We start from the raw sequence: 12,093 nt of genomic DNA, 5'->3' as shown, positions 1-12,093 counted from the left end.
CATCTCTGCAGCACTCCACCAATCAGGCCTTTACGGTGAAGTGGCCAGATAGAAGCCCCTCCTCAGCAAAAGGTACATGACAGCCCACTTGGAGATTGCCAAAAGGCTCCTAAAAGACTCTCAGACCATGAGAAACAAGATTCTCTGGTCTGATGAAACCAAGATTGAACTCTGGCCTGAATGCCAAGAGTCACATCTGGAGGAAACCTGGCAACATCTATATGGTGAAGCATGGTGGCAGCATCAGGCTGAGGATGTTTTTCAGCGGCAGGGACTGGGAGACTCGTCAGGATCAAGGGGAAAATAAACAGAGAAAAGTACAGAGAGATCCTAGATGAAAACCTGCTCCAGAGCTACCCAATAAGACCCGAGGCTGTAATCGCTGCCAAAGGTGCTTCAACAAAGTACTGAGTAAAGGTTCTGAAAACTGTAAATCTTTTTTTTTTTTTTTTATACATTTGCAAACATTTCTAAACTGTTTTTGCTTTGTCATTATGGGATATTGTGTGTCGATTGATGAGGGGAAAAAATCTATCAATTTTCGAATAAGGCTGTAACGTAACAAAATGTGGAAAAAGACAAGGGGTCTGAATACTTTCTGAATGCACTGCACACACACACACACACACTAAAAATTCTCTCACACAGCAAAATTCTCGTGAGTGAAAGTCTAAAATTATTTGTTTTTAAACATACTTATGGATCAACATTAAAAGTAGAAATTCAAGTTCCTTATATTAAAGCCAGGGGCACACTCAGACATAACTTACAAACGAAGCATGTGTGTATAGTGAGTCAGCCAGATCAGAGGCAGTGGAGATGACCAGGGATGTTGATAAGTGTGAGAATTTGACCATTTTCCTGTCCTGCTAAGCATTCAAAATGTAACAAGTACTTTTGGGTGTGAGGGAAAATGTATGGAGTAAAAAGTGCATCATTTTCTTTAGGAATGTAGTGAAGTAAAAGTTGTCCAAAACATAAATAGTGAAGTACAGATTCCCCAAAAACATAGTACTTAGTAGTACTTTAAAGTATTTTTACTTAAGTACTTTACACCACTGTGTACAACTGAATAATTTCTGCACAAACTGTTAGAAACCATCTCAGGGAAACTCATCTGCGTGCTCGTCATCCTCACCAGGGTCTTGACCTGACCACAGTTCGGCGTCGTAACCGACTTCAGTGGGCAAATGCTCACCTTCGATGGCCACTGGTACGCTGGAGAAGTGAGCTCTTCACGGATGAATCCCGGTTTCAACTGTACCAGGCATATTGCAGACGTACGGGCAAGTGTTTTTTTCTGATGTCAATGTTGTTAACAGAGTGCCCCATTGTGGCGGTGGGGTTATGGTATGGGCAGTTATAAGCTACATACAACGAACACAATTGCATTTTATCGATGGCAATTTGAATGCACAGAGATACTGTGATGAGATCCTGAGGCACATTGTCGAGCACTTCATCAGCCGCCATCACCTCATGTTGTAGCATGATAATGCACAGCCCCATGTCTCAAGGATCTGTACACAATTCCAGGAAGCTGAAAACGTCCCAGTTCTTCCGTGTTTGGGAAGCTATGGATCGACGTGTACAACAGTGTTCCAGTTCCCGCCAATATCCAGCAACTTCACACTGCCATTGAAGATGAGTGGGACAACATTCCACAAGGCCGCAATCTACAGCCTGATCAACTCTATGCGAAGGAGATGTGCCGCGCTGCATGAGGCAAATGGTGGTCACACCAGATACTGACTGGTTTTCTGATCCACACCTCTACCTTTTTAAAAAAGGTATCTGACCAACAGATCCATTTCTATATTCCCAGTCATATGAAATCCATAGATTAGGCCCTAATTTATTTATTTCAATTGACTGATTTCCTTATATGAACTGTAACTCAGTAAAATCTTAGAAATTGTTGCGTTTATATTTTTGTTCAGTGTACAAACCACACACACGATACATTGACACTCCCACACGTACTACATACACACAACACACACATGCAGATTGACACCAGACACACACGCTAATACTCATACTTTGCCTCTGCTGCTCTGTTCTTTATTTTACTCTTATTATTATTGTTATTATTATTATTATTATTATTTATCCTGACGCATAGTCACTTTACCCTGCCTTCATGTACTTATCTACCTCGAACCTCATACACATTGCTCTGGTACTGGTACTCCCTGTGTATAGCTCCATTCTTGTGTATTTTATTTTATTCTCCGTGTTACTACTTTATTCTTATCTTTAAACTCTGCATTGTTGGAAAGGGCTCGTAAGCAAGCCTTTCACGGTAAAGTCTACACCAGTTGTACTCGGCACATTTGACAAATACAATTCTATTTGATCAACTGTAGAAAGACAGAGGAATCACAAGCCGTAGTTTGTTATGGTACACTGTGGAGAAAGATTATGCCTTATCCGAGGGGCTTAACTATGACAGTGACATTTGGCACCCACATGTCGTCACCCAGGTGGCCCTTTGATCAGCAGCATCACCCTGGAAACATCCGCAGACAGTGTGTGTGTGTGTGTATGTGACTCGCAATGATCATGATGATTATTTCCCTCGCATTGCTTCTCATTATCCAAGAGCTAACCCAGGGGTAAGCAACCCTGGTCCTGGAACGCAGCAGAGACTTAATGTTTTTGATTTACTGACCAATTAGCTCAGTTGGTCGGGTGTGGTGCCTAGTTGGAACACAATCCTGCAGGACACTCCAGGAACAGGGTTGCCTACCACTGATCGAACCTATTATGAGATCATAAATGCTTCTTAAAAATATGTTTTCTTTAGTAGTCGAACCTTTGAAATGTCCTTTTCTTTTTGCTGGAGTCCTCCGGGGTCTTGGAGTTCCTGTCGGTCTGTTTCTGGGGCGTCTGCAACGCTGCCTGAGCGGACCTGACCCAGTCACTGACTGACCTTCTGCTGCCCTCCCCTTCCCCAGTCTGCAGAGGACACTCAGCCACAACCCCAGCCTCCAGTCTGTTCTGGCTCAGGGTGTCATGGCTCTCTCCCTCTCCATCAGACAGGTAGTCTGAGATGTCAGTGTCTGTTACCTGGGGATGATTAGTCTATTATTATGAGCTTTACACATAACATGATATCAGCGCAATAAGTTAATTCCAAAAGGTCATACTTTGGCAGAAGTATTTTCCTTCATTCAAAGAAGTATGTTTTCATCTTAGATCCAACACTTGGGTGCTAATATGTGGCATAAGCACTTGTCAAGTGTTATGTACAATATGATCAAAAACCCTTCTTAAAAACTGTCATCAATGAGGATTAAGGTACACTTGTGGAACGATTAAGAGTGGGCACAAAGGAACAAGACGTTACACTAACAATAACAGAACGCTCTGTCTCATTGGGCACACACACAGCACACCTGAGGATATCAGTTCCCATGTAGAGAAATCCGAAACACCCTCCACCCTGTCATGTGCAGACAAGACCAGCATACCAGCCCCCTTTCCCTGTTAGCCACCCACACCACCCCAGCCTACGCAGCAGCCGAGCAGCGTGCTCTCTTATTTGATTCAACTTGACCCTGCTAGGCGGAGTGCCAGCAGATGTCACACTAACTAGCTAGAGAGCAGGAACACGATGTTCCTGGCCCGTGCTCAAAAATGTGTTCACTCACCCTGCCTGCACGGCACTGGATGCATTGTAAGTAAATACAGAGCACACAGCTCTCTCTCAGCCTATGAGGGACAGGTCCTGCCTCCTAGCTGACATGTTGCTGAACCAACAGTAGGAAAAGGCTAGTTTATAACCCTGATGGCACGACACAGATGGGGTGCAGGTTATTAACCCTGTTGGCTGCTGACAGCCAAGGCAAACCTGGGTTCAAATACTATTGGAACTCATTCAAATAGTTTGAGTGATCACTTTAGCCTGCCAGTGCCTGGAATGCCAGCCCAGGTGGGCGGAATTTGTACTTTTGGAGACTTTTCTATTCCACTCAATCAATCACACCTATTTGAAAAAGACTTCAAATAATATTAAACCCAGGTCTTGGCTTTGGAGGTTTAGCTTGAGCTTGGATGTGGATCTGCCTTCATCTGGGAAGTGGCTAGCTGGCTATCCTCATGCACTCTTGAAATAAAGCATCAGGACGCATGCTCCACTTCCTCGCTACCCACCACACAGTTCTAGATCAATAATAAAAACGAAATGAGTACTACGCTGGCAAACACAGATAAAGTGAGTCAGCCGAGCCATGTGTTTTGTTTCAGCTTTATACGGAACAATAAATCGGTCCTTTTGGATTGAGACCTCAAAGTCCATTTCCTGTTAGATCCAGTTTGATTTACTATTGATAGCAACCACCTCATCCTTTGCGGAGAGTGGGAAGTACTAACTCTTACCCTTCTGACCCAAACTGTAGTCAAAGGAAAGGGAAATGGATAGCCACTGATCAGAATAGGATAGGGAAACACTAGCTTTTACACTGAAAAAAAATATAAACGCAACATGTTTCATGAGCTGACATAAAACGCCCCAGAAATTATCCATACGCACAAAAAGCTTATTTCCCTCAAATTTGGATCATTACACAGTTGCTGAGGACAATAAAATGACACAATTGTCACAACACAATGCCACTGGTGTCTCAAGTTGAGGGAGTGTGCAATTGGCCTTCCCTGTGGCTCAGTTGGTAGAGCATGGTGTTTGCAACGCCAGTATGGTGTGTGCAACGCCAGGGTTGTGGGTTCGATTCCCACGGGGGGCCAGTACAAAAAAATTATAATAATAAATAAATAAATATTTTAAAAATGCATGAAATGAAATGTATGCATTCACTACTGTAAGTCGCTCTGGATAAGAGCGTCTGCTAAATGACAAAATGTAAATGTAAATGCTGACTGCAGGAATGTCCATCGGAGCTGTTACCGGAGAATTGAATATTCATTTCCCTACCATAAGCTGCCTCCAACGTACACGTACACTATCATTCAAAAGTTTGGGGTCACTTAGAAATGTCCTGTTATTGAAAGAAAAGCACATTTTTTGTCTATTAAAATGACATGAAATTGATCACCTGTACTCCACACACAGACACGCGTACAAAGCTCTCCCTCACCTTCAATTGGTAAATCCGACCACAACTCTATCCTCCTGATTCCTGCTTACAAGCAAAAATTAAAGCAGGAAGCACCAGTGACTCCGCCTATAAAAAAGTGGTCAGATGAAGCAGATGCTAAACTACAGGACTGTTTTGCTATCACAGACTGGAACATGTTCCTGGGATTCTTACGATGGCATTGAGGACACCACATCAGTCACTGGCTTTATCAATAAGTGCATCGAGGACGTCGTCCCCATAGTGACCGTACGTACATACCCCAACCAGAAGCCATGGATTACAGGCAACATTTGCACTGAGCTAAAGGATAGAGCTGCCAATTTCAAGGTGCGGGACTCTAACCTGGAAGCTTACAAGAAATCCTGCTATGTCCTGCGACGAACCATCAAACAGGCAAAGTCTCAACACAGGGCTAAGATTGAGTCATACTACACCGGCTCCGACGCTCATCTTGTGTGTCAGGGCTTGCAAACTAATACAGACTACAAAGGGAAGCAGCCGTGAGCTGCCCAGTGACATGAGCCTACCAGACGAGCTAAATCACTTCTATGCTCGCTTTGAGGCAAGCAACACTGAGGCATGCATGAGAGCATCAGCTGTTCCAGACGACTGCATGATCACGCTCTCCGTAGCCGATGTGAGTTAGACCTTTAAACAGGTCAACATACACAAGGCTGCGGGACCAGACGGATTACCAGGACATGTGCTCCGGGCATGTGCTGACCAACTGGCAGGTGTCTTCACTGACATTTTCAACATGTCCCTGATTGAGTCTGTAATACCAGCATGTTTCAAGCAGACCACCATAGTCCCTGTGCCCAAGAACACAAAGGCAACCTGCCTAAATGAATACAGATCCTTGGCACTCGCGTCCGTAGCCATGAAGTGCTTTGAAAGGTTGGTCATGGCTCACATCAACACCATTATCCCAGAAACCCTAGACCCACTCCAATTTGCATACCGCCCAAACAGATCCACAGATGATGCAATCTCTATTGCACTCCACACTGCCCTTTCACACCTGGACAAAAGGAACACTTATGTGAGAATGCTATTCATTGACTACAGCTCAGCGTTCAACAACATAGTACCCTCAAAATCTCATCACTAAGCTAAGGATCCTGGGACTAAACACCTACCTCTACAACTGGATCCTGGACTTCCTGACGAGCCGCCCCAAGGTGGTGAGGGTAGGTAGCAACACATCTGCCACGCTGATCCTCAACACGAGCTCCCCAGGGGTGCGTGCTCAGTCCCCTCCTGTACTCCCTGTTCACCCACGACTGCATGGCCAGGCACGATTCCAACACCATCATTAAGTTTGCAGACGACACAAAAGTGGTAGGTCTGATCACCGACAATGACTAGACAGCCTATAGGGAGGTCAGAGACCTGGCCGGGGGGTGCCAGAATAACAACCTATCCCTCAACGTAACCAAGACTAAGGATATGGAGGACCGAGCACGCTCCCATTCTCATCGACAGGGCTGTAGTGGAGCAGGGTAAGAGCTTCAAGTTCCTTGGTGTCCACATCAACAACAAACTAGAATGGTCCAAACACACCAAGACAGTCGTAAAGAGGGCACGACAAAGCCTATTCCCCCTCAGGAAATTAAAAAGATTTGGCATGGGTCCTGAGAACCTCAAAAGGTTCTACAGCTGCAACATCGAGAGCATACTGACTGGTTGCATCACTGCTTGGTATGGCAATTGCTCGGCCTCTGACGGCAAGGCACTACAGAGGGTAGTGCGTACGGCCCAGTACATCACTGGGGCTAAGCTGGCTGCCATCCAGGACCTCTACACCAGGCGGTGTCAGAGGAAGGCCCTAAAAATTGTCAAAGACCCCAGCCACAGACTGTTCTCTCTACTACCGCATGGCATGCGGTACTGGAGTGCCAAGTCTAGGAAAAAAAGGCTTCTCAACAGTTTTTAGCCCCAAGCCATAAGACTCCTGAACAGGTAATCAAATGGCTACCCGGACTATTTGCATTGTGTGCCCCCCGCCCCAACCCCAACCCCTCTTTTTACGCTGCTGCTACTCTGTTTATCATATATGCATAGTCACTTTAACCACATCTACATGTACATATTACCTCAATCAGCCTGACTAACCGGTGTCTGTATGTAGCCTCGCTACCTTTATAGCCTTGCTACTGTATATAGCCTGTCTTTTTACTGTTGTTTTATTTCTTTACATACCTATTGTTCACCTAATACCTTGTTTGCACTATTGGTTAGAGCCTGTTAATAAGTATTTCACTGTAAGGTGTAGATTTTATTTGAGTTATTCACACTAACAAATCTGTGTAAAAGCCTGAGTAATACGCATAAATGTAAAATATAAGCAACCCCAAATTAAACCAGGGCTTCAAAGAATAGAAAAAGCTACACTGAATATAGGAAAAACCTGAGAATAACCTAGGCTATAACTCGATTACTCAAACCGTCAAGCAAATCTCCCATTGACATCAACACCCGATCTTAAGAAAAACGTTCAACTTTTAATGTTTCACATGTTAGGTGGATTCAGCTTTATGAGATAATCTCTTGGTTTCTGTGAGGCCTCAGACCACAAGCCTCCAGTTCAGGGAGGTTTGATAGGTAACCTTTGACTCCCAGAATGCTGATAGCAGCTGTGAAAGTAAGAGGGAAATGGCTGCATGGTCTGTGGGGGTGATGATTATCTGACTACATGCATGAGGCTTCCTCACGAACATAGCCTCGACTGCATTACAACTAACAGAGAACTCCTTCAGAGGCACATTCTAACTTGTCAAGACAACACATACATACAATGTAACTCCAATCCAGTGTGCATACAGCAAACAATCTCAAGCAACAGTATTCCTTTTAACATTGTCTCTGGCAACAGAACTAGGGCTAATATGTAGCTTCTCGTTGGCCATACATATTTCAGTATGTTCATTAAACATAGGCTTAAGCACCTTAGTGACTTCAAAATGTATTCACACCCCTTGACATATTCCAAATGTTGTCTTACAGCCTGAATTCAGAATGGATTAAAAAAATATATTAAAGCAACCATTTTAACACAGTACCCCATAATGACAAAGTGAAAACATGTTTGACATTTTTGCAAATGTATTGAAAATGAAATACATAAAAATGACAGAGTCAATGCATGCTCTGTCAAATTGGTAGTTAAATCATTGCTAAACAAACATTTCCAAGCCATAGATTTTCAAGCAGATTTAAGTCAAAACTGTAAGTCTGACACTCAGGAACATTCACTGTCTTCTTGGTAAGAAACTCCAGTGTAGATTTGGTGGTGCTGTGCGATTAACCGCCATTTTCGTTAGTTTAGTGTAGAAAACATGGTAATTAACTACAATGACCATAATCCAATGCACTCGGTCTGTGCGGAGCAGACTTGGAGAAAGAGAAGAGAGAACGTGCAACCTACAGGGATAGAAAGCAGTTGCTTTGAGAGCCTGAACATATATGATCTAAGTGATTGATAGTTGGTATTCAGCAGTCAAAAGTTTATTTTAAGAAATTGATTTTTTTTTTTATTTGGTCAGACAGCATAGGCAGCAGCTCTATAGAAATGAGATGACTTGCAATGAAATTAAGTCAAACAAAACAAATATTTCTTAAAGTACTGTGAATAAATGGTTAATAAGTGATGAGCTGTAATGGGCAGTTACTACCATCATTTGACTTATTGTTTTACTCTGCGTTACATCATTCAACCCACATAATAAGCGGGCACGACAAAACCTATTCCCCCTCAGGAGACTGAAAAGATTTGGCATGGGTCCTCAGATCCTCAAAAGGTTATACAGCTGCACCATCAAGAGCATCCTGACTGGTTGCATCACTCCCTGGTATGGCAACTGCTCGGCCTCCGACCGCAAGGCACTACAGAGGGTAGTGCGAACGGCCCAGTACATCACTGGGGCCAAGCTTCCTGCCATCCTGGACCTCTACACCAGGCGGTGTCAGAGGAAGGTCCTAAAAATTGTCAGACTCCAGCCACCCTAGTCATAGACTGTTCTCTCTGCTACCGCACGGCAAGTGGTACCGGAGCGCCAAGCCTAGGTCCACGAGGCTTCTAAACAGCTTCTACCCCCAAGCCTTAAGACTCGTGAACATCTGGTCAAATGGCTGCTCAGACTATTTGCATTCCCCCCCCTCTCCACACCACTGCTACTCTCGGTTGTTATCTATGCATAGTCACTTTAATTAACTCCACCTACATACTACCTCAACTAACCGGTGCCCCTGCACTCCGACTCTGTACCGGCACCCCCCTGTAAATGTTGTTATTTTTTACTGCTGCTCTTTAATTACTTATTCTTATCTGTATTTTTTTTTAACTGCACTGTTGGTTAGGGTCTTGTAAGTAAGCATTTCAGTGTAAGGTCTACACCTGTTGCATTCGCGCATGTGACTAATACCATTTTATTTTATAATGCATTTTAAGTAAAACAAATTATTGAAATCGAACAGACCTCAAAAAGCACTAAATCGCTCAGCATTATTTATGTTATTGTCCTGCTGAAAGGTGAATGAATCTCCCAGCATCTGGTGGAAAGCAGACTGAATCAGGTTTTCCACTAGGATTTTGCTTAGCTCTATTCCATTAGATTTTTTTTTTATCTTGAAAAACTCCCCTGTCCTTTACGTTTACAAGCATACCCATAACATCATGCAGCCATCACTATGCTTTAAAATATGGAGAGTGGTACTCAGTGATGTGTTGTTGGATTTGCCCAAACATATAATTTTGTATTCTGGACATAGTTCATTTCTTTGCCATATTTTTTTGTTTTACTTTTGTGCCTTATTGCAAACAGAATGCATGTTTTGGAATATTTGTATTCTGTACAGGCTTCCTTATTTCACTCAATTAGGTTAGAATTGTGGAGTAACTACAATGTTGTTGATCCATCCTCAGTTCTCCCATCACAGCCATTACACTCTAACTGTTTTAAATCCCCGAGCGGTTTCCTTCCTCTCCGGCAACTGAGTTAAGAAGGACGCCTGTATTTTTGTAGTGACTGGGTGTATTGATACACCATCAAAAGCGTATTCAATGCCTGCCTAATTTTTATTTTTAACTTATTTTCTAATAGGTGCCCTTCTTTGAGAGGCATTGGAAGATCTCCCTGGTCTTTGTGGTTGAACCTGTGTTTGAAATTCACTGCTTGACTGAGGAACCTTACAGATTATTTTGTGGGGATACAGAGATTAAATTTTTTTACCTTTATTTGACTAGGCAAGTCAGTGAAGAACAAATGCTTATTTTCAATGATGGCCTAGCAACAGTGGGTTAACTGCCTTGTTCAGGGGCAGAACGACAGATTTTTATCTTGTCAACTCGGGGATTCGATCTTGCAACCTTTCGGTTACTATTCCAACGCTCTAACCATTAGGCTACCTGCTGTATGATGAGGTAGTCATTCAACAATTATGTTAAACACTATTAATGAACACAGAGTGAGTCCATGCAACTTATTATGACTTGTTAAGCACATTTTTACTCCTGAATGTATTTAGGCTTTCCATAACAAAGGTGTTGAATACTAATTGACTCAAGACATTTCAGCTTTTCATTTTTTATTAATTTGTAAACATTGGTGAAAACATCATTCCACTTTGACATTATGGGGTATCGTGTATAGGCCAGTGACACAACATCTCAATTGAATTCATTTAAAATTCAAGCTGTAACAATAAAATATAGAAAAAGTCAAGGGGTGTGAATACTTCCTGAAGGCACTTTAATCCTCATCTGGAGGGTTCAACACAACTCTAGTCCTCAAGAGGGTGAGAGTCTATTATTTCCATCCTTACCTTCTAAGCTTTAACCAAACGATGACTTAATTGATCAATCAAATGTCATGGTGGGCTGCTAGTTGAACACTCCCAAAGCCACATAGTAAAATATTCTAGAACTTTGGAAAACATCAGAGTGAACAGAACACCACTCCTTGTACATTCTCAAGGTGCCTGGCCAACCTTTAACAAACACCGCTGAATGACTTCTGAAGACTGACATAATGCAAGCCTCCGCTGTAGAACACATGACATAAAGGCACCCTTCTTTCCCTGTTCAATCACTACATGTGAGCAGGTAGGCTAAAGATAAACATATTTCCGCCATAAAAAATAATAGATTGACTTATGTCAAACATTAACAATGTTGAATGCAAAATATAATGTGTCATCTAATAGGCTGTTTGTATCTCATGATGTAAATAACACAACCTAGGTCAGGCAGCACAAAAAAATAGCCCCCTTTCCACAATTAAATACAGACAACTTTAGAGGCCAAAACAATTCTACCTTCCAGAAAGATGAGGTTAAACATGTGTATATTACCTGAAATAGATTTGAGTTTACTGATACATGGACATTGGTTAAGTGGCTGCTGGCCGTTTTGGAACGTGCCCTACTCTCTCCCCACATAGACAGTGCTCCATTCAGCAACACCACTTGGGGTCAACTTATGAACTGTAACAATTTAGAACATGACCTGAACTTATAATATACACCACTGAGTGTACAAAATATTAGAAACATGTTCCTTATATTGAGTTGCACCTCCTTTTGCCCTCAGAACAGCCTCAATTCGTAAGGGCATGGACTCTAAAGGTGTCAAAAGAAAGCTTTCCACAGGGATGCTCCAATGCTTCCCACAGTTCCCACATGAGTCAAGTTGGCTGGAAGTCCTTAGGGTGGTGGACCAGTCTTGATACACACGGGAAATTGTGTAGCGTGAAAAACCCAGCAGCGTTGTGGTTCTTGACACAATTAAACCGGTGCGCCTGGCACCTGATATCATACCCCGTTCAAAGGCACTTAAATATTTTGTCTTGTCCATTCAAGCTCTGAATGGCACACATACACAATCCATGTCTCAATTGTCTCAAGGCTTAAAAATCCTGGATTTAACCAGTGACATAAATAAGGGATCATAGCTTTAACCTTGTCAGTCTGTCATGGAAAGAGCACGTGTTCA

At 42.8% G+C, this 12,093-nt stretch overlaps 1 protein-coding gene across 1 annotated transcript in view; it reads right to left on the bottom strand.

Moving 5' to 3' along the window:
- Window positions 1-12,093, bottom strand: part of spidr (scaffold protein involved in DNA repair) — an 82,009-nt gene that overhangs the window by 53,186 nt on the left and 16,730 nt on the right. Inside the window, exon 6 of the mRNA XM_014191130.3 lies at window positions 2,819-3,072. Within this exon, the coding sequence (XP_014046605.3) occupies window positions 2,819-3,072 (254 nt within the window). The remainder of the gene's footprint in view (window positions 1-2,818; window positions 3,073-12,093) is intronic.

Source organism: Salmo salar, chromosome 03 (genome assembly GCF_965601325.2).
Source record: "Salmo salar chromosome 03, fSalSal1, whole genome shotgun sequence".
NCBI classification, from domain to species: Eukaryota; Metazoa; Chordata; class Actinopteri; order Salmoniformes; family Salmonidae; genus Salmo; species Salmo salar.
This window is presented reverse-complemented; position numbering and strand designations above follow the sequence as displayed.